We start from the raw sequence: 24,424 nt of genomic DNA, 5'->3' as shown, positions 1-24,424 counted from the left end.
TTACCAAAGACAGTAATATTACACATCAGTTAAGAGAACAAACTCTGTAGGTCCTTCCTCTTGTCTTTCCAAAGACAGGAATATTACACGCCAGTTAAGAGAACAAACTCTGTAGGTCCTTCCTCTTGTCTTTCCAAAGACAGGAATATTACACGCCAGTTAAGAGAACAAACTCTGTAGGTCCTTCCTCTTGTCTTTCCAAAGACAGTAATATTACACATCAGTTAAGAGAACAAACTCTGTAAGTCCTTCCTCTTGTCTTTCCAAAGACAGTAATATTACACATCAGTTAAGAGAACAAACTCTGTAAGTCCTTCCTCTTGTCTTTCCAAAGACAGTAATATTACCAACACTGAGCCACCGGAGAGGGCCAGGTCCACAAGCCCCAGCCTTCTGGTATGAGGCCTGTGACAGAGACTGCTGTAACAGTATTGGACTGTCAGCTATCACAGTTCCCTGAATTAAACACTGAACAGATGCAATCTATTGTCTTGTGAAGTAGGTTACCATAATCATTGCTGCATGAGAGAGAGAGAGAGAGAGAGAGAGAGAGAGAGAGAGTGTGTGTGTGTGTGTGAAATGTTTGCAGCTGACCCCATTATGCTACATACACATGCACACACTCACACATACAGGCACTAATGATGCAGATATGTGATCTGCATTTGAACTTTTTCTTTGCTTGATTATGTCATGGAAGTGTAGCATCCCAGTACATCCCTTTGTCTCTTTTTCGCTGACAGACAGTTGATTCAGCACTACCATTGCCTGTCCTGTGACAAGCCTTTGGAAATCATGCCAACAGGGTGAGTAATGTGGATCTTTTGATCGTAATATCCATGGTTTTTCTTTATCAAAGAACATGCCAAGGTTTTATTTTGTGATTGCTATTATTTTGTCGTTAGGTGCGGTTTAAAATATGTCTGTTGAATGATTGAAAATGTCTTCACAGAAACAGTAGCAAAATATAGCGGCCATGGCAGAATTGTCATTAAAACATTTCCTGAAACTTCTTAGAAATGGCTTAAGCTTTTGTGATAAGCATGGCCAGGTCACTGACTTGAGTCTATTAAAGACAGAGCTGAGTTCCATACAAGAATCGGGGTCTGATACCAGTGAACTGTGGACTGAGTTCAAGAAAACCATACTGTCAGCCACAGACAAGCATATCTCATCAAAGGTGGGACGATGCAGCAACGACTTTCAAAGCAAATACTTAGGCAGAATAAGAGAACATACCACAAGGCCTAGAAACCAGATGACTGGTCGGCACAGACAGGAGTATTTTCTTGATGATATGAAGCTGTCCGTGTTGCACAGTAACCCTGAAGTGTCAAGTCATCTGGATCCCACATCATAGTTGATTAATGCGTTCATTTTCCTTTCAGAAGAAAAATATTATATATACTTTCTTTTAATAATTTGCATATAAGAATTTGTTTTTTCATTATTACTCTCCATGACCAAAACATCCCTTGGCAAATATTTGTTACTAAGCATAAGATAGGCTTGGCACTGAAAGGGACTTCAGTTGGTAAAATTAATATGGATATAGTAGTAAACCATGTAGAATAATTGAGTGTTCTTTTGGAATAATCTCATAGTAGAATATACATATGCCATAAAGATATTGATTGGATAAAAAAAAAAGTTGTCTTCAGTTGATGATGAAGGGATGGTGGGTGGTGACTATGTCGCAGTGTACAGCCGAACCTGTCTGTAAACCAGGGAATGCCTCCTTCGCGTTCCCCTCGACCATACACCACCTATGAGCTGGACCAAATCAGACAGCATGCAAAGAGGTATTGTGATTATCAGACAGTTACAAAATATAATCTTCCCTTTCAGCTTTTGCATATTACTACATGCTTTGTGACATTTTTAAAAGCTGCAGTTTGCCTTCACCTAGACACAACTGTTGTCAGTACATATTATGAACATCTCCTCTCAGAATTGCACAGGTTGTTTTTATTGCTTACCTTTACTGTATGCTGACTCAGACATAAGTTTATTTGATTGTGACTTATTTATTTTCTATCCACTATTCATTGTGTCTTTTTTTCCCCCCCTTATCTCACTGCTTTTGGGTCCATATCATATTCCTGTCTGTTTCCACTGCCATCATGTATCCATGATCAACTTCATTAAGGTGGACTTTGGCTGTTAACCCTCCTGGGACTGGTTCAGGCACATGTGTGCAAGACTTTTGTGATGGTTGGGACTTTGACTGATCTCTCTCAGTATTCCCATGTCTGTTCTTGTTCTTTCTGTCTGGGCGGTGTGACTGTGAGTGGTGGCTCAGCGGTGATGATTATGCCTGACTAGGAAGTGAGTGTCCATGGGTTTGAGTCCTACTTTAAACCAGGATTTTTACTCCCACCTCCACCAGACCTTGTGTGGTTGTCTGTGTGCTAGTCTTTCGGATGAGATAATAAACAGTATCGGTAGCAGTAGCAGTATCAGTAGCTCAAGGAGGCGTCACTGCGCTCGGACAAATCCATATACGCTACTACACATCTGCCAAGCAGATGCCTGACCTGCAGCGTAACCGAACGCGCTTAGTCAGGCCTTGAGAGAGAGAGAGAGAAAAAAAGAATGCGAATAAACTTTAAAAAAAAAAAAAAAAAATTTAAACAGAGGTCTGGTAAAAGAACCTACAGCAATAAAAGGGTTGTTCCTGGGAAAATTTGTTTGTAAAATCCACTTTGAGTGAAACAAATACACTTGCTCACAGAAAAAAAAAAAAAGTGTGGCACTGCATTAGCACTGTGGCAGTGCACTCTCCCAGGGGAGAGCAGCCTGAATTTCACACAGAGTTATCTGTTGTGACAACAAGTAATGCAACACAACACGTTGATGGGTGAAAGAAACGCCACAGTTTGCATACCTGATTTGTTGTAGAGTTATGATCTGTTTGCTGTTCATAAGCGTGTTTAAATCAGAAATCCTTTTGTATCATGAACAAGCAACATTTAACAAAAATTACTGGGAGTCTAAAGCTGTATCAGCTTCAGAAGTAAATGACCAATGTGTTTGCAATGGTTGTGAAAACCTCTCCTTTTTCAATATGTTTTTCTCTTTTGAAAAGATCATTTATATTTATATACTTTTTTTTTTAATTGAAAAATGATAGTGGTGAAGAATTTTTATTCTTTCAGCATGAATTATATATATATATATATATATATATACATATATATCTCTATATATTTACACACCACAAGCATGCACACATGCACATATGTTACACTGCCTATGATGATATAATGAGCCAAAAACTGTAACTGAATGGTTTGTGTGTTAGTTTTGAAAATTAGAGAAAAAAATGGTTGTTATATCAATCAGTGTATACATTTATAGTTTAAAAAATACTGCTTGTTTTTATAACTTTTCGTTTAAAGGGAAGCATGTATACAATCTTTTTCCGTCAATATGTCTGTAATTATGTTTGTGTGAATATGTGGGTGGGTGGGTGTGAGTATTATTTTATATATTATGTTGACTGATTACTTAAATTCTGTATATTTGCTGATCATGCATCCGCATTTTGAATGTACATTTTGATGATATATTTTGCTTGATGCTTGACGCAGACTACAGACAGGAAATAAGAACCTGCGGTACAGTACTTGACTGGTTTCTGTCCTGTGTGCCAAACCATCACCCTCACTACTTTTTTCTTTGGATTTGTGGGTGTGCAATGCGTGAACCACCAGCATTTGAGTGTTGCAAAAGTTCAGAGCAAAACACAAACACTTCCAGTCAGACGCAGGTTCAGAGCAAGCAAAATAAAACAGTTGAAAACGTAACAGTTTAAAAGAAAGAAGTGTCCCGGTCACATTCCAGTCCATGTTTTGAGTTTTCTGAGTCATTGTGTTTAACGTTTATGCTCTTTCTTTCTGTGTCTGTCTGTGTCTATCTGTCTCTTCCTCTCTCTTCCTGTCTGTCTCTCTTTCTCTCAGTGGATCTACTGGTCTTTTTTTTTTCCTCCTCCCTCCCTCTCTCTCTTTGTCCATATGCCTCGCTCTTACAGAAATGCAAATGAATATATATCAGCATATTCTCACCATCCCAACCTCTCTCTATTTGTCGAAGGAGTTAGTAACAAATACATTTTTTAACTCGCTAATAAGAGCATTTGACACAGAAGTTGCAGCACTGACTAGATTAAGAAAAAGGTGATTGAAAGTCAGAGGTGTGTGGAAACCAAGGCACAGCCACACACACACACACACACACACACACACACACACACACACACACACACATAAACAAACACACACACACACACACATCATATTCTTGAAGTGAATCCACCCTTCTTTCTTTTGCTGCTTGTTTTACAGTATTGTCTTTAAAAAAAAAAAATCACTAACAAAGAAAATTAAACAAACAAACAAAACAATTTTGAAGACAATAGAGCACAAGACAAAACATGATTTGGCCATTTTGTAGTTTGAGGTTTTGGATGCGCACAACTAACATGATGCTCACACAGTAATTTACTGGATGAATGTGAATAGTTTTTTTTCTTTAACATTTGGCAGATATTGTGGAAACTCATTTATAGTTTACCATTTTCTTTGTGATCTGTTGTGATAACTTCCACATCAAAAGGGAGGGGGTGTTGGGGGTGGGGTGGGTGGAGATACTGTAGTATATTTAACGCTATCTTGTACATTTTATTTCTTCTGAAGATTTCCTGGGTGTGCTTGATTTGGTGGCTTTACATGGTTTGACATCTACCCTGTAGTGACTTTCTACAGTGTATTTGAATTATTGGTCGTACATGCTGTCATTATTTTTATTTGATTCTGTATTTTCATAATTGGCGCATATTGTTATTTACTCTCATGTGTGTGTGTGTGTGTATGTGTGCATGGTGGCCCCCCTGTGTGCTTGTGGATGTGTATTACTATATGGTAAGTGAGTGAGTTGGACAGGAAAGACCTCACACCATTGCAGCACTTCTTGACCTAAAAACAGGATAGGGTTATCTCCCTTGTTTAAGTGTGGCATGTTTTATCCATAGCTGGGTGAAACCAGCAGTTATTTCATAAGACATGTAAGTACTCTGTAAGATAGAATGTAGCATGTAGGAAATTTCATGTTGACAGCAGGATAATTGTCAGCACACACAGCTTAGGTTTTCTGCAAGTTGAAAACTGATTGCCATATACTTTAATTACTGATTGCCACATACCTGTGTCAAATGCCCAGGTAAACACTAGGTTAGTGATATTACAGATTTTATCATAAAAAGACATCGTGTTTTTTGGATATCTAAACTGCAGATACACAAAATGAATTGAGAAAAAAAAAACTGTCAGTAAATGGAATTGACTAATGACAGACTAGACATTGAACTACAGGGTTCACCAAAAAAATTAAGGACCACTTTGGAACTTGCACAGTTTTCATCTTGTGGGCATGGTGGTGAAATGATGCTGACAGTTCCATTTTTCATGATGAAAAGCCGCAGCTATTGTTTATGAATCATGTAAGAACTGCCAGTGTTTGGCTGAAATATCAAATTTTCAGTGCATTTTACAAGCTGTTCATGATCCTGTGTGCCTGAAACAGCCATTTGTATGTTCAATGAGAGGCTGGTGGTGGATCAAATACTTTGATAATTTCTTCTTCTTCTTCTGCGTTCGTGGGCTGCAACTCCCACGTTCACTCGTATGTACACGAGTGGGCTTTTACGTGTATGACCGTTTTTACTCTGCCATGTAGGCAGCCATACTTCGTTTTCAGGAGTGTGCATGCTGGGTATGTTCTTGTTCCATAACCCACTGAACGCTGACATGGATTACAGGATTTTTAACGTGCGTATTTGATCTTCTGCTTGCGTATACACACGAAGGGGGTTCAGGCACTAGCAGGTCTGCACATATGCTGACCTGGGAGATCGGAAAAATCTCTACCCTTTACCCACCAGGCGCCGTTACCGAGATTCGAACCCGGGACCCTCAGATTGAAAGTCCAACGCTTTAACCACTCGGCTATTGCGCCCGTCGCTTTGATGATTTGAATCAGCTCTTGATTTTTCAACATATTTTATGAAAATATACTGGCTTTTATGAAATTTTATGAAATGGTCCATAACTTTTTAAGAAGTGTGTATCTTATCAATGATCCCCAGTCACTGGGAGTGCTGCATTCGACTTGACTTGTCACAGTTTGACTAACAGCTCACCTGAGTGCTCCGTCATGCGTGGTATCTGTGAATAACTGCGTGCTCTTTTCCTCTTCTGTTCTTTCTTTCTTCCTTTCTCAGTTCGCTCTGTATTTTTCTTTGTGTTGGTTCATGTTTTGACATTTTTTTAAAAATATACTTTGACCAATGTATGTACCTGATACTTAATGTCATGTTCATCTGAGTGGCATATTTATTTCACAGCCCAAAGTGTAAATATTCACCAGTGTTTTTTATTTTCATGATAAGATAGCAGCAGCACACAAACTAACAACAACAAACAAACAGGAAAGCCAACAATATGTGATTCAAAATATGAGGGACCATTAGATTATATGACAGCTAACGAAAAATACATATGAAAAAGCACATGAGCATGCACGCACTTGTATTTGTTTATTATGTTGCCAGTCACCTGGCAAAATCAACTTTAATCACACATACTTAACCGTGACCCAACTAGTGCAGACTCCGGCAGGGGTCTGACATTCCTGTCCTGTGCAAACTACTATCCGCCTATGCGGAGAAAATGAGAGAACTACGGCCGATAACCTCCCGGAAGTAGGTAACGTCCCCTTTGTCCCCCTGGTTATCGCCCTCTTTTTCCGGCAGCCATCTCGACACCTGTACCTGTGCACTTCATACGGCTAAGTTTTTCGCATTTTCTACCTGTCTATCGATTCTTTGGCGTTTCTGTTTTGTGTCCGATTATGTCTTCAAACAGGTCGCACAATTATGTAGCCCGATTGGGAGATCGGGCTAAAATTAAGGCACGATCGCAATCGATTCGCGATCAGTCTGGGCCCTCTACCTCTGCCGCTCTCAGCAACGCCAACCCTACGCCACCCCCACTTCCTCCGCTACCTCCGGTCGACTCCAGACCACCACTACCCACTACGCCTCCTCCGGCGACTTCTACAGGTTTGCTTACCAATACACAGGTCAGTGGTGCCATTCACAATCCTTTTTTCGATTCGCGATCGGACTCGTCGCGATCCGCGATTTCTCGGCTCTGCCAGTCGGCAGTACCCGAGTCGACCTCCTCTATCCCTTTCCCCATGCCCTCAGTCTCAAGGGATTTTTGCACAAACCCTTTGGGGAAACAACGCAAGTCACTTGCTCTGGATCCGCACACTAGTCTGGGCCCTACGTGCGATGCGTCCGTGGTGGCGGCCGTGACATCGGATCACGAGCCCCCCACGCGGCATGCCTCGACCGTCTCGGATCCTTTGGCGACTGCGGCGTGTAGGGATGCCCTCCCATTGTGCAGGGAGGAAGGTGGACCACTAGGGGACACGCTTGCCCATACGCGTGCACCCCTCCCCTTGTCACGATTTTCCAATCCAAGGGAGGCAACTCCTGCTTCGGTCCCCTTATCGGTGACCGCCGCAGTTACTTCCCTTGCACCGTCACTGCCCCTTGCCTCCAGTGCAGGCGCGTGCACGGTTCCACCAAGCCATGCAGTGATGTCCACATCTGCCATTTCTCCAGCTGCTGCTGTTTCCCAGCCACAAACGGTCTCTCAGCAAGCTGCTCAAACAAACAATCAGCAGCTCATTATCAGCTTGCTGCAGCAATTATGCTCCACTGTCCTTCCTGGTGCCACACCTTCTCCTGCTTCTGCTCCTTCTTCTAATGCAATACCACCACCCCCTGCCACCCACCAGCAGCTACCCTCCACTTCAGCAGGACACACTCAGAGCACCCAGGACAGCCACACTGGCCACATGCCCAGCACACAGCCTGATCCATCACCCTATGCCACTGAAGAGACTTTTTCTGATGGTGACACAGACTCAGAGGAACCACCTTCAGAAGAAAACCAGTTGGTTTCCCTGCAGGAAGCACTAGGACACCTAGCTTCCTACACTCCAGACAGGGTGGAGACAATTCATGCACCGGGCACGCCTCAATCCTGCGGTGCTATGGAAATCATGGGCATCCACAGATCCTCCAATGGCCCTCACTATGCCCTCACGCAGTCGCCCATGGTACTTGATGCCCTGCATAGTACGCTGGCACGCATCAGGGGCCAACCCATCAGTGAGGTCCCCTCTGATTCTGTACCCGATTTCCCTGCAGCAATGGGTCGAGGCAAATTCTTAAAAACCCAACCCAGACCCACTTCAAAACCCCCACTGTTAGCTCCGGGTCCTATCCCGCAAAGGCCCCTGCCTCTTTCTCAGGAGGACCTACTACTACTCCCAAACAATTCGCAGGCCAATCGCTCAGTCACAGTGACAGACAGATTCTTGATGGACCTGGAAGAAGCTGCAAGGTTGTCCCTTGAATCAACTGCAGCCATAGACAACTTCCTGGCGGGCCTTGCCACAGCACTGATGGAAACGCCAGCTGACCCACCAGCCGGCCTTGACATCTCGGTCTTCTCTCCCTTCGTACAGCAGATCGCCCAGCTCCTTATGCGCTCTGCCAATATACAAGCGCAGGCCTACATGAACGTGATTTTGGCCAGGAGGGACGCTGTGCTCGACCACTCTCCATACGTGCGTTCTCTGCCAGAACATGCTTCCCTCAGAGCGCTTCCTCCCGCCGACGGTTCCCTTTTTGGTCAAGGCTTCCCCACTGCGGCCATCAAACGCCGCGCAGACTTGGGTAGGGACCTTGCCCTCGGCGCAGGCCCTCTCCGCACTCAGGCACACCCGCGGCATGCTCAACGGCATCAGCCCTACACCTTAAGGCGTAGCAACATTACCTCCTTCGGACCGCGCCCGCGCCAATCCACAACCTCAAACGCCAGAGCACAACCCAGGCCACAACCCAGGGGTCAGCCCAGACCGTACAGGCGCCAGCCGCACTCACTCCGCCCTCCACGCAGGCCAGCAACCAACTCCACTCCGGCCCACCCCCAATGACTTGCCCCCGCCCTTCACCCGCCACTCGCGCACCAACAGCCAGCAGGAAGCCTGTCCAGGCACATGCCAGCGTGGCTGTCTCTCCCAGCATGCGAGTGGGTCCTCCGGGTGATAGGGTCGGGGTTCCGCCTGCCTTGGCTCTCCTCCAAGGCACCTCTCACTCTCTCTCCTCCTCCCTTCCCCCCCCCCTCAGGGCGACACAGCCTGCTCAGCCCTGCGGGACGAAATACTCTCTCTTCTCCACAAAGAGGCCATAGAAGAAGCTCCTCCTCTCTCCCCGGGCTTCTTCGGCCGCATTTTCGTCGTTCCCAAAACATCCGGCGGATGGCGGCCAGTCCTAGACCTTTCGCCCCTAAACAGATATCTCCAGCACAAATCATTCCGCATGGAATCACCTGCGTCAATCAGGGACTCCATCAGACAAGGCGACTGGGCAGTCTCCATAGACCTCACAGACGCTTACTTCCATATCCTCGTTCACCCCAGGGACCGCAAGTGGCTCCGCTTCTCATGGGAAGGCAAGTCCTTCCAGTTCAGAGCCCTTCCATTCGGCCTGGCTCCAGCCCCGTGGGTCTTCACCAGAGTGGTCAGGGAACTATGTTTGGCCCTCAGGAGCAAGGGCATACGCCTGAGGGTCTACCTAGACGACTGGTTGATCCTCGCAGAGAGCAAGGCCCTCTGCCAGCATCACCTCAACCTCGTCAGGACCCAGTGCCAAGCACTGGGCTTTCTGATGAACACAGACAAATCGGAACTGGAGCCCTCTCAACAGTTCGAATTCCTGGGTATGGCGATCGATTCGGTATCAATGACCATACGTCCGGCCATGCCTCGCCTCCACAGGCTACACAGCCTCCTTTCTCATCTATCACAGGCAGCCTCGGCGTCAGCCAGGGAGCTTGCCTCTCTACTGGGCTTCATGGAGTCCCTTGCTGCACTGGTCCCCTTGGGCAGACTACACAAACGCCCATTTCAGCGCCACTTCCAGAACAGGTGGTCCCAGTCTTCTCAGACGTGGGACACCCAGATTCCTCTAGGCACATGGTTCTCACAGTCGACCCAGCGCTGGATGGACATGCAATGGCTCAACGCCGGGGTTCCCATCTCGAACCCAACTCCAGATGCAGAACTATACACAGATGCCTCCAACATGGGCTGGGGTGCCCACATGGAGAACCACACAGCGTCGGGGACTTGGTCCCCACAGCAGCAATCATGGCACATCAACAAACTGGAACTGGAGGCGGTCTCCCTTGCCCTCCAGCACTTCCTCCCCCACGTTTCGCGCAGGTCGATCTTGCTATGCACAGACAACACGACGGTAGCATGTTATCTGAACAAACAGGGGGGAGCTCACTCTCACCAGCTGTCCCTGCATGCGGAGACAGTCCTCCTCTGGTGTCAGGAGCACAACATCCACCTGACAGCACGACATGTCCCAGGCAAGCTCAACATTCTAGCAGATTACCTCAGCAGATCCCACACAGTGCTTCAGACGGAGTGGACCCTGTCACACTCAACACTTCAGCCGATCTGGGACCATTGGCACAAACCACATGTGGATCTCTTCGCCACAAGGTTCAACTTCCGCATCCCCACATACGTCTCCCCAGTCCCAGACCCGCAGGCCTGGGCCGTGGACGCCCTGTCGATCAGCTGGTCCAACCTTTCGGGGTACGCCTTCCCCCCACTGCCAATCATGGGAAAAGTCCTCAGAAAGGCAAGGCTGGAGAGTGCCGTCCTGATTCTCATCGCACCCCACTGGCCAGCACAGCCGTGGTTTCCCGACCTTCTCCACCTCACTCACGTCCCCCCACTCCGCCTTCACATCGGCAGACACTCCCTAGTTCAGCCCCGCTCAGGCATTCCCCACGGAAACCCAGAGGTTCTCAACCTACACGCCTGGCTACTGTGCGGGAATCTCTGTCAGCACTAGGCGCCTCTGATGACACAGCCGACCTCATATGCAGGTCACATCGCAAAGGCACTCAAGGCGTTTACTCTGCACACTGGAATCGCTGGCTCTCCTGGTGCTCTACCCACTCAGTCAATCCCACACACCCATCCAACATGGACCTCGCCAACTTTCTCGCTTTCCTCTCCTCCTCCAAAGGCCTCTCCGCCTCTGCAGTACGCGTCCATCGCGCTGCAATCAGCTCCACTCTTCGGCAACTAGGCGGACCCTCTTTCTCAGATGACCCCCTGCTTAGGGCATTAGTCCGAGGGGCTTCCCTCAGCCACACACGTACATCCCCTCGGTCCCCTTCTTGGGACCTGTTTCTGGTACTACAATACCTCCGCAAGGCACCCTTCGAACCCCTTGCTATAGCTCCCTTCAAGCTACTCTCAATGAAGACACTCTTTCTCGTCTCACTCGCCTCAGGCAGACGTTGTAGTGAGGTCCATGCCCTCAGTGGCGTCACACAGGATATAGCCTTTGAGCCGGACGGATCTATCTCACTTAGGTTCCTCCCTGAATTTCTTGCCAAAAATCAGACTCCCGATACACCCTCTCCCATTCTTTTCATCAAACCGCTCTCTTCCATTCTAGCCCATGACGACGAGGATAGATTCCTCTGCCCGGTCAGGGCCCTGCGCATATACCTCAAAAGGTCGCGTCCTTTCCGAGCGTCCAAGCGACGCCTCTTCATTAGCTGGAACCTAGACCATCCACGTGACATTAGCAAAACGTCGCTGTCTCGATGGATAGTCAATGCGATCAAAGGTGCATATGCAGACGTAGGTTTGAGACTCGATGCCTCCTCAGCCAGAGCGCATGAAGTCAGAGCGTGGTCCTCCTCTCTTGCCCTGGCGCACTCAATACGGCTACAAGACATCTTAGATGCCGCCTACTGGAAAAATCCTGCCACCTTCATCGACTTCTACCTGAGAGACGTCGCACGCCTGAGGGATGATGGCTCAAGAGGCATCGCTTCTGTGGTAGTTGCACAGCAGGCTATCGCAGCACATAGACAGTAGAACAGGCTAGCCCGCCACCTTGTCGCGCTATTCTGCACTAGTTGGGTCACGGTTAAGTATGTGTGATTAAAAGGAAATTTTCTATCTAAAATTACGTTTAAATAACATACTTACCGTGACCCAAATTTAAGACCCTCCCGGCCTCCCCGCTTCCTGTTCTCCCTGCTCGCAGCGCTGCTGATGGCATATTGCCGTCAAAAGAGGGCGATAACCAGGGGGACAAAGGGGACGTTACCTACTTCCGGGAGGTTATCGGCCGTAGTTCTCTCATTTTCTCCGCATAGGCGGATAGTAGTTTGCACAGGACAGGAATGTCAGACCCCTGCCGGAGTCTGCACTAGTTGGGTCACGGTAAGTATGTTATTTAAACGTAATTTTAGATAGAAAATTTCCTTTTAGACCTCCAAATTAAAGAGACAACGAAGGTATAATTTTCATAAAATCAGTTCCAAAGAATCCAGGAAAGTTTATATGATGGATGAGCATAATTGTAAAAATAGAACAGTGTCATGTTATTGCTTTTTTTCTCACCAAAAAGGGGAAAAAATCACTGACCCCAAAACACCGATATAAACAAAACCAGTATGCAATGGACAATACGCAAAACCAAATATTTTATTGTAGTTATTTGACATTATGGCATCGCTGAAGAAATGGCATAGCGTATCCATATACGCTACACCATATGAAGTAGAGATGTAATTTCTTTTTCATATGGACAAGATAATTTTGAGATTTAATACATGTTGATTTTTTAAAACGCCAATTAAGACAGTTTTCTTTTGAAAACTTTCACACACAGTTCTGCAGAGAGGTGTATGGTGTTCATGGGAAAGCAGATTTCTGCTGTCATTTTTCAGGAAATAAACCATAGTAGCTTTCTAATGTCATGCAGCAATATCAAAACAAATCTGATATGTAACAATATCATATAACAGTCTACATCAAAATGATCTGATTGTTGGATACATATTCATACATATTCATGTGGAGTTTCAGTAGCTCAAGGAGGCGTCACTGCATTCGGACAAATCCATATACGCTACACCACATCTGCCAAGCAGATGCCTGACCAGCAGCGTAACCCAATGCGCTTAGTCAGGCCTTGAGAAAAAAGAAAGAAAAAAAGAGGAAATAAATAATAGATAAATACATGAAAAAAGAACTACTACTACTAATGATAATATGTATAAGGTGCAAAAACTTGGTGAAGTCAACAATAAGCGTACACACACACACACACACACACACACAAAAGATAAATAACATTAAAAAAATAAATAAATATTATTCATGTGGAAAATAGAGTACTGTGGATGGACATGATGTGTGGTACAAAAGAGACAAGAGCTTATAATTTCCATGCTAAAAACAGTTGTAAAAAGTTTGAAAAAGACAACTTTGAAATGAGCAGAATAATTGATATTGTTAAAGGAAGATATGTATGACTGTTTTAACAAGACGAACAGAGAATGTTTTGATAAAAGAGCACATATAAGTTATAAGTACACATGTTCCTTTTTGTTCATGTTTAATTAAGTTACTGCATTTAGATTTCTTGTGTCTGTGCTGCTTACCAGTATACAGCATTGAAATGTTCAGACTGATTCAAACATACACACCCGCATGCGCACACTCATGCATATGCAGGTGCAAATGCATACGCACATACATATACACATGCAAACAGATACACACACAAACCCACACTCTTGCATACACGGTACAAGTGTGTGTATGAATATATGCATACACACACACACACACACACACATTATTGATTGCCACTTCTTGTAGCTAACAAAAAAAAAAGAAAAAAAAGAAAAGAAAGAATGATACACAGATTAAACTGTTCTGACATCTCAAGATACAGATTCATTTCTCTGTCTAAATTTATAGCTGCTTTTTAATTCAGTGACTGCATGATGTAATAGAGTTGGACTGTCGTGAAACTGTCTTTGACAAGCCATTGACAAATCATTGTATCTTGAGTGGGATGAATTCAAATGAAACAAATTTATGTGAGCAAAACAAAACAATGTGAAACAAAACAAAAAACACCTGCCGCTTCAGTAATGCTGTTTTGATCCTGATTTGTTTTCATAACATGTTAACTTTTTGTCAGGTGATTTAAAGTTGTCTGTTATTGTCTTTCAGCTTTGGAACACCTGAGCAGGTAGATTTCTACGCCACAAGCAGGCAGTGCGGAGGGTCCCACACCACGACTCTCCCACATCAACGATTTTCTCGCTTCACGCCAACCCTTTCGTAAGGATGTAGAGATTATTTCACCCTTTGCTATATTTCTGAAATTTTTGCTTTATCTTTTATTTATAAAGGTTCTGCTGATTGTCGATTGTGAAATGGATTTGCATGCTTGACAGTTCTGAAAGAATAGAGTTCATGAAGCATGATAATGAATAATGTTTGGCATGTTTGTTAATGTACAGTAATGTTTGGCAAGTTTGTTAATGTACAGTTCAACAGGGAAAGCAAATTGGTGACATGTTTGTTAGTGTTCGCTGTTTGGGTGGATATATGATTATCATTTCAAACTTATCTTTCCTGAGATTGTTTGATTCAGTTCATTATTTTTTGTTTTTGTTTTTTCTGTAATATTGAGATGGGTTCAATTCTTTGATTTCCACTACCCACTGATGTAAAGAATGTTATTACATTAGCTTATTTTGCTATTCTTCTTTTCATGACAACAGTAATTACAATACCAGTCATTTTTTTAATATATTCATTTTTGTAACTGCTGATAAAAGTGATTATTTCAAAAATGGTAAAGAGACCTGCATCAAGTGCTTTCCCCCAGTACAGTTTAGAGGTCCAGGGTAACAATATGTGAAAACTGATTTCAGACTGAATGCGTACAGTGCATTATATGTATTTTGTTATTGTCTCCAATTCTGGATTACTTTCATAAGAGTGGAAAGACGGGAAAGGTAGGAGCACTGGTTGTGATACTGTTGAAAAAAGTATTGAGATATTCACTTTGAAGTAATGCAGTCCTCTTGGCGAAATAGTTCCAGAACGCACATCTAAAGTGTAGAATCTTTTTTTTTCATTCGTGCATGTACAAAAGATTATGCCAATGAAAAGCATGTAAAGAGAAATATGGTGTTTTTGTTTGCTTGTGTTTGTGCATGTTTATATAACTATGGTTTTATATTCTTTTTTTTCTGTCACAGTTGTTTGCTGAAAAAAAAAAAATTGCTTGTTTGTGCATGTTTATATAACAGGTATTTTAAACTTTTTTTCTGTCACAGATGTTTGCTGAAGAATAGCTTGTGTTTGTGCATGTTTATGTAACTAAGGTATTATAAACTTTTTTTTTTCTGTCACAGTTGTTTGCTGAAAAAAAAGTGCTCGTGTTTGTGCATGTTCATATAATTAAGAGTGCTTTTTTGCAATGATGATTTTATTCTGTTCCCATTGCACTCACAAGTTATGTTTTGTTTCCGGTTTTATAGTAGCCTGTTTAGAGATGAGGACCCCCAGGAAATTGTTCCACTTCACAAGTAAGTAAGCAGTACAACAGCCAGTTATTGTGACTTAATGTTTAACCCATCTGCTTTTTAAGGGGGCACTTATAATTTTTTTTTATATAGACATAAACAAGGTGATGTTTGTTATCACTTTGGCTTAATGATGACAATGATAGTGATAATAGTAGTACATTTAGATAGCACTTTCAGACCTCACAAAGCACTTCACAATAACACGTCAGTCAGACACAGAAATCAGAAGAACACAAGCATGCATGTATGCATGCATGAACACACAGCAACACACACACACACACACACACACACACACACACACACATCAACAGGATGGTATGTTGTATTGCTGAAGGTACCAGCCCCAAGTTCTTTAAATGTCTATCCAGTTCTGAGTAATTAGCATATTGCAATATCTAAGTGACTGTGACCATCATGTAATGAAGGTGTCTTGTTTAATATCCTTCCACTTTAAGTGTTGTAAGACAGAAATGAAAGAAAAAAAAAGTTACAGGGAAATGTGAAAGGTGAGTGAAGCTGACATAATTTTCCATCTAAAAAATAATGATGTCATGTTTGATATTTAAGGTATTTTCTTCCCCCTCCACGCCTGTCACCCCCACCCACCCCACCCACACACCATCATCCCATCCTGCTGTTTGTAGGGGGAAAGAGCCTTATCAATATAACTTTATAATATGAAACCATACCTGTGACTCACAACCCTGACAGTGATGATGTATACATTCATCCTTTTTTTTTCCCCCTTATGTTCTCATAAGTTATGTGGATGTCTATCTATTATGAATCAAAATAAACTGTGCTTTAACTGACTCTTATTTTATGAAGGTCCCACAGCCTTTTACGGCCATCAGAGTAGTGGATTCATTTCCATTGTGATTAGGGCTCTGCATAGGATGGTGGGGCCCAGTTCTTTCCTTCTTCCATGTTCACCTTCCCCAGCTGAAGTCAGGTGTGCATACTCACCTGGGTGGAGTGAGGAAAGTCAGAGTGAAGCGTCTTTCCCAAGGACACGGCACCATGCTGAAACAGGTCCATGAACCCTGATAACTAGCGATCACTGAAGTTCAGCGCCCAAATGACTCTGCCACAGTGCCTCCATGTTATTATGTGTCTTTATTTATTATTTACAAAATAAAAAAGAAAAAAAAAGATGGATACAGTCCTTCTCCTTCTTCTTCTTTGTTCGTTGGCTGCAGCTGCCAGGTTCACTCGTATGCACAAGTGGGCTTTTACATGCATGACTGTTTTTACTTACCCCTGCCATGTAGGCAGTCATACTCCATTTTGTTAAGGGCGTGCATGACGGGTATGTTCTTGTTTCCATTACCCATGGAATGCTGGCATGTATTACTGGATCTTTGGTATGCGTATTTCATCTTCTGCATGAATATACACGCGTGTGGGGTTCAGGCACTAGCAGGTCTGCACGTCTGTTGACCTGGGAGACTGGAAAAACCTGCACCCTTTACTCACCAGTTGCCGTGACCGGCATTTGAACCCAGGCCCTTCAAGATTGAAAGCCCCATGCGAACCCAGGACCCTCAGTTTGAAAACCCCTAACGCTTTAACCACACAGCTGTTGTGCCCTGTCAGAGGGATAGACTAAGAAGTGTGTTGGTGGTCCCACAGGGAGGAGGTAGACGTGATGGATAGGCTAAGAAGTGTGTTGGTGGTCCCACAGGGAGGAGGTGGACATGATGGATAGGCTAAGAAGTGTGTTGGTGGTCCCACAGGGAGGAGGTGGACATGATGGATAGGCTAAGAAGTGTGTTGGTGGTCCCACAGGGAGGAGGTGGACGTGATGGGGGCAGATGGCCACATCTACAGGGGCCGAGTTAAACGCCTGGAGGCCAAGATGTCTGGACGAGTGGCTTACACCTCCGGCAGCCGACAGATCCCTCCTGAGGTAATAACAACAGTGAAATCAGCAAACTTGAAACAACAACATTAACAGTGATAGTAATGACAATGATAAGAATGGGAATAATGAACGCAATATTCATATTCATTATCATTATCATAATAATAATGATAATAGTTATAACAATAGATATAACAACAACAACAACAGCAACGATGACAGCAATGATGATGATGACAATAATGATAATGATAATAGTAATGATAATGATGATGATCATGGTGATAATGAAACCCTAAGGTTTATGACAAGTGGCACACACACACAAAAATGAAATATCAAATTGTCAGGTCTTGGTAAAGGATTCAGACACAAATTTTCCCTCCATTGGTTGAATATTGTTCATCAGTATTAACTAACTGGAACACTGCCTGTGGTGTTAGATTCTTGTATATCCTCTGTGTGTGTGTATTTGTGTGAGTGGGGGTGCATGTGCTTGATAATGATAATAATGATAATTATAAGACAGATTGAAGCTGACATGTGGCATTGACAATAAAAGTTACTCATACATAAATATACTGCATTCAAGTATGTCATAGCACACTCAAATAAGTGTGTGCACACACAAACACACACAAGCAAACAAACAAACACACTCACACACGTGCACGCACAACACACACGCACACACACACACACAGAGCAAAACAGCCCAGGAAACACATCATTCAATCAGACGATAGACAAAAACAGAAAAAGTATGTGTTGATTGAGAGCCTTCTCGATCTGTACATCACCACAGACCTTCAGAAACAACAGTCGCCCAGTGTCAGCCAGAGGCCCAGGATCCGCCTCTCCAATACCACGCCAACCGCAGGGCTCTCGCACGTCACGGCCCCAGTCTGCCCGCGTACAGGTACGCACGGAACCCTCTGAGGCGCAGTCAGGAATCAGCACACCCCCACCTGAAGACACAGGGCGGGAGATGAGCGTGGAGGTACCCGGAGAAGTGATCAATATGAATGGCGAGTGAACTCCTGTGCCTGTCCTCTCCAGCACAACATTCCGTCCTCCCCTTTCCTTGTCCGTCCACTTGTGATAGAACTTTTGATTTTTGCTGACCTTTCTTTTTACTTTTTCTGTCCTTGTGGAGAATTTTGTTTTGCCAGCATGGTTCATGCCAGCACTGAGTTGTGATATACGTTATTTGATATATATTTATATATATATATATAATTTTTTTTTTTTTTATACATCATTAGTTTTTAAGTCATAAGGAAGAAATGTTAAAAGAAAAAGGATGAGAATGTCAAAGGAAATTGTAGTCTTTATAAAGAAATCTGCGTGATGGATTTAGGTTTCATGAAAAAAAAAAAAAGAGAAAGAGAAAGGGAGACTGTGTGGCAGATGGTTTATGTCTCCTTGTGTGGTTCTTTTTTTATATTTTTTATTCTATTGTTTGGTTCATTCTGGAGGTAGAAGTAACTTACTGTCCCATTTCTTAATGCTTTTACCTTATAATGAATTAGACTCATTTAACATGATTAATAATTCAGGTAATAATTGATGTAATTCTTAAATGTCAGCTCTGTTGTAGAAGGACCAGATACTTTGGATAATTACATTAATATTTAGAAATGGAGACTTTTGATATAATTCTTCATGGCACCTGAGAAGACATAACTATCATTTCTTTAACACAATAATTTTTTAAGTCTAGAATTTAGCAAATATATAATCACGTAAACTTATATAAAAACTTAGTAGATATAATTTTTCTCTTACAGTTTTTTTTCTTGAAACATGATACAGTGTCTAGAATTCAGCAAGTATACTTTTTATGAAAACTCAGTAGATTACAATTTTTTATCAAATGCTCTTTAATACTAATTGGAGGCTTTGATTCCCTCAAAGAGAGAAACAAATGTAAAGCTTTGTCAGTTGTTTTTTCTTTTGTATAATGATATTAGTTTTTGAACATTGTTTTGTTGTCAGTTGTCTTTTCTTTTACACAATCATATTAGTCTTTCAAAGCATTGTTTTGATGGCTTTTTCAAAGAAAGATATTCCACAGTATCTTAAAAAAAAAATCATTTGAGTTACCACGTCTAGAGAAAGATAATACCTTCTGAATTCCAATACATGGAGAAAGATAATAATTGTGTAATCAAGTTTATGAAAGAGGGGTACTTTCATTTAAACACATTTAAAGAAAGTGCTGCTTTGATTGGTAGTATTTGGAGAAAGAATTCTGCCACTAGACAGGAAATTAAATTTCAGGTAAGAGATAACATCATGTTGATAATAACAAGAAACAACATTATTTCTTTGAAACAGTATTACAAGCATTTCAAACAGGTACAGTGTTGTCAATATTAAAATGTACATGCTTAGTAGTGTAGAATGAGATACATGTGGAACAGTTCTTTTGATAATTGCCACTTCATGTTGTTTTGTGATACGCAAATTTGAGTAATATTCATACTCAGCTGTTGAAGCAGATTGTTGGACATCATGGTTGTTGATGCTTGTCTTTTAGAAAGAAATTTGTGAGGACTGCTGCAATCGTTTAAGGACTTTAGGGTCATTACCTGCCTATCTGCACATGCATAGGTGACTAGATGATTCTATACTCAGAAGTTTGTTTTGTTTTGTTTTTCCAAGCAAGTGGCACCATGTCTCTCAGAGTATGATAAAGCCTTTCATGTTTCATGTTTTCCATTTTGAATGTTTTTTGTTGTTTTTTTTTACCTTGTCCTGTCCTCACTTAGTGCCTTTTGGGATGAACTTAAACGGCTCCCATTATCCTCAGACATGAGCAAGCCAACTTTGTCATTTTAGCTTTCATTTCATTTCGTGGTGGTCCGAAAAGAACAGTTTCTTGTTGGTAGGAAGGATCATTCACTTGGTTTTCCTGTGATACAGCATACAAAATGTGCATCATTGTTATCTTCCCCTGGCTTATTAGTTTTCACTGAATGCATTTATCTGTGCCATTTAATTTGATCATCTTTGGATAAAATCCTTTGGATAAAATCCTTCAAACATTTTAACAGTAAAAAGGTAATATTTTGAAAACTTTCACTGTGGGTGCTGCTATAATTTGCCTGAAATATCCCAGAGTATCTTGGCACAATGAGTCTAGAGACTACATATCCACACGAAGGCATGCCAGTTTGCATTGATACAGTCGCTGCCACCTGATGCTGTCCATCCATTCAGCTTTTGGAAAAAAGCCACAAGTAACAAATGTGAAGAGCTTATCGTTTGGGTTTAAAACATGGGATTATCTGTCAGTATTTTGGTTCTGTTTGTCTGTTTAAAAAAAACTTTCCATGAGATTTTTACTTTTATTCTGTTAGTTTGTATGTTTCTTATTCCATCCCTTTCTTGAAAAAAGTGTACATAATTTGTTGCTGTTTTTGATACTTGTTGCAGCAATATTAGGGTTAATGACATACATAAAGAAACCTTAGTTCTGGAAAAGTGGGCAGAAAAAAAAAGCAACAACAACAGCAACAAACAAGCTTGCATTTGGTGCACATGTAACCAGTCAGTGGATCATGCCTTTGTAACCAGTATGTACAGGAAAATGTGTAAGTGCCAGTTGTTCTGGATAAGACAAACCAGCACACCAGTTTCTTAGATTTCTGCCCACTTTCCTGTGCTGATTTTCCATTTTTTGTTGTTGTTGTTGTCAAACCAGAAAACTGTACTTTTCTTCAAGAAGCATACTGCAATATGATGACTTTATGTGGCTTATCTGCTTTCAAGGAATGGACAACAATATGAGAGCTTTCCATAGATTTTTTTTTATTACAGTGGAATAGGTTTCTTGTGTCATTCCTGTCCCTTGTGATGCAATGGTTATTTTTGTTGTACATAAATTTGTTTAGCTGCATGATTGCAAGCTTCAAGTTCTATGTCCTATTTCATTTGCAATATTCCCAAGGCCTGTGATAGTGTGCCTTTTGCAGTATTAAAAAATAGTTTTGTTTCTGTGATTTTATTTTAAGTCATGCATCTGTTACAGGAAAAAAAATTTCAGTGAGAAGTTAACATCTTTTGCGTGTGTATGTATTCATATTTGGAACAATATAGATGCCTTCTGTATTGAATGCTTTTGGGTCATATCATGTACATGTTTGTACTGTATTCTTTTGTTACAGTAAATCATGCCTGGATGTGAAACATTGAACACTGTCAGCGTATGGTAAATAAATAGTTTTGGGTGTTTTCATGTTGGTGTGAAATTTGGAGTTACGTTCTGTTTGTACTTTCCCAAGTGTTAGGCATGTTGTACTGATTGAGCATGTGCATGGCTAACTCATAACTCTCTCTGAAATGTTGTTCCCATGTTCTCTTAAACACACACACACACACACACACACAACACGCGCGCGTGCGCAGAGACACAACACACACACGCACACACACACACTCCCCCTCCCCCCCCACGCCCCCCTTCTCCCCCTCCACGAACCCCCCCAAAAAAACAGAAGGGAGAGAAGTATTGGAAGAGGGGATTGTGGGTGTTGAACACAATGAAAAATCAGATAATATTGTAATATGTATTCAGGAATTGCTAGTTTCAGGTTTTTGAAAAAAAAAAAAAAAGTTGGAAGGACATCAGTTAACAAGAATTGTAATCAGGAACTCCGGGTTTTAGTTTATAAATAAAAGCAAAGTAGATTCCTTCACATGAACTGGAGTACAAAAAAAGAGCCAGTTCTTGCAGCTATATAAGTGACTGCTATATTCATGTTGCAAAGAAAAATATAATGATATTCAATATGCACATACACATACATAAATCTCTTTTAGCAACAAATCATGCAAATAGGCAATATTGAATTGTCTGATTAATTATCTGTATTGTTGCAGTTGCTTTTGTTTCAAAATAAAACAAGAAACAAATGTTTCAGGGTGCATAATGTCCATTAAACTCTTTTCATAACTTGTTTTTATTAACATTAATGGAAATGAACACATCTCCTTTAGAGTCATTCCAGAAATTCTCACCAGCTATGAACTCCCATCTGAGCCTCCTCAGCCAGGAGTGAAAGAAAAAAGGGTTGTGTGGAAAAGAGTTTGGTTTTGAAATAAACTGAGCAGAAGAGATAGCAGCAGCTGTGTTGAAACGGTTAGCAACACAGACTGACAAATGGGAGGACGCATGTTTGAGGTAGTAGGATTTTTTGATCCGTTGTCAGCTTCAACCCAGTGTTGAGTGTGCTATGGGCTCAGATGGGAAGACTGGGACCACATTGTCAAGTGTCGTAAACTTCATGAAAGCTCACATTTCAAACACTGCAGGTGTCTGTACCTCTCTAGCCAGGTTGGTGCCAGGATATATATATATTGAAAAGAAACAGAGAGTACAGCCTGGTCATGTCGTCCCAAACCTGAACTGACCTCCACTGAATCATCCTCATTATCTTTATTCATCATCAAATGTAGAGGAAAAAAAAGACCCATATTCTGTGGCTATTCATGCACTGTTCTCAAAGTGACCTCACTTTCGGTTTCCCCTCCACTTCCATGCTTGTGGTGAGTTCTGCCAAAGTGCTTGGTGCTGGTGGGTTCATGGGGTCTGTCATTGGAGGGACGTGGTGGTAACACTCATTCCTTTGAAGTGACCTAGCAGCAGCGCAGGATCTTGTTTGTTGTGTGGCCTCAGGTGCTGGGACTGCAGAAAACAAATCTGCGTGTGGCTGTATATGGGAAGTAATGCCACTGAACTGGTGTGGATCATGAAAACAGGAAACAATATTAAAATCACTCTAAAGGCTGTTCAGCTTGTCTCTAGGTCTTCGTGTACAAGGCAAGGGAGGTACACTGTTTGATAATGACCAAAGAATTTCGTCCTTTTGTGGGCTCATGAAGCGTGTCAACCTTGGCTGCCAACTTTAACTCACTCAGTACGGCCAGTCCTCTCTTCTCCTCTACACAGACCCCTCGGATGTCCAGTGGGTGTCTGAATGACCCAACCTTTAGCTTCCGTCATCAGAATTGTGGTATTCTTTATCAACAAACACCTCTTCAGTATAAGAGCCTTCCACTTGCAATATTTTGATGGTGGTAATTGGGGTGAAACGCTGTTAACGTCGTCTCTTTCGCCGTTCGTATGGAGTGAGTTAAAGGTCTTCCAACTGCGAGAAGCAGCCCTCCAGAACTGTGTGCCAGAGAAATCTGACCTCAATACCTCCATGAGCATCATGTGACAGACTAACAGAATTTCCAGTACTTCACTTCAGCTGGCTTGAAAGACTCAGAAATGGAGTTGATAACAATTTCTGGAACAGACTTGGCAGAGCAGTTTGTTTTCTTCTCTTCTCTTTTTGTTTTGTTTTGTTTTTCTGGTGGTGATATTAATTTTTAGACTTGCTGTTTTTGTTGATTTTTTGTTGTTGTTTTTAACAATAAACAAATGTAATAGCATTTGCTCTTTAAGGTAAAGGCACACAACAACAAAAAAAACTTAACAATGCCTAATGTATATACCCAAATAGATCTAGGCAGCATTGCCTTTGTTTATTTTTGTCTGTGTGCTCCATGTGGGATGTTCAAGACCAAAAGACTGTCAATCTAGGACAAAATGCTAATTAAGTGTTTGCACATTTCTTCTCTGTTGCTGAATTGTCTATGTGTCAAATAAAAGGAATATAAACAGACTGGGAAGTTGTTTTTGAGGACATTGTGTGGCTTGTTACTGTGCGCACTTTGTTTATCTGTGTACAAGCTTGAAATGATCCAATCTGCCTGTGCCTTATTTTAAGGAGCAAAAGTTATTGTACTTGTTTCTTCAACGTCAAACGCTTCCCTCAAGGCCTGACCAGTGCATTGAATGTGTACATATGTCAGGCATCTGCTTCCCATCCCTTTTCGGGGTTGTTTTTGTGTGTGTGTGTGTGTGTGTTGTTGTGTTTTGAAAGGAGATGTGGTGTAGCTAGTATGGATATGACTTTTTTGTAAA

At 42.3% G+C, this 24,424-nt stretch overlaps 1 protein-coding gene across 4 annotated transcripts in view; it reads left to right on the top strand.

The window, feature by feature from the left end:
• Positions 1-23,227, top strand: part of LOC143285432 (uncharacterized) — a 75,254-nt gene extending 52,027 nt beyond the window's left edge. For all 4 annotated transcript variants that reach the window (XM_076592709.1, XM_076592729.1, XM_076592718.1 and 1 more), the window contains 6 exons: positions 744-806; positions 1,701-1,802; positions 14,209-14,319; positions 15,531-15,578; positions 17,370-17,490; positions 18,251-23,227. In XM_076592709.1, coding sequence (XP_076448824.1) covers positions 744-806; positions 1,701-1,802; positions 14,209-14,319; positions 15,531-15,578; positions 17,370-17,490; positions 18,251-18,481 — 676 coding nt within the window. In that variant the 3' untranslated portion in view covers positions 18,482-23,227. The remainder of the gene's footprint in view (positions 1-743; positions 807-1,700; positions 1,803-14,208; positions 14,320-15,530; positions 15,579-17,369; positions 17,491-18,250) is intronic.
• Positions 23,228-24,424: the final 1,197 nt, after the last annotated feature.

Source organism: Babylonia areolata, chromosome 1 (genome assembly GCF_041734735.1).
Source record: "Babylonia areolata isolate BAREFJ2019XMU chromosome 1, ASM4173473v1, whole genome shotgun sequence".
NCBI lineage: Eukaryota > Metazoa > Mollusca > Gastropoda > Neogastropoda > Buccinidae > Babylonia > Babylonia areolata.
The sequence above is the reverse complement of the archived record's forward strand: the minus strand, read 5'-3'. Positions and strand labels throughout refer to the sequence as shown.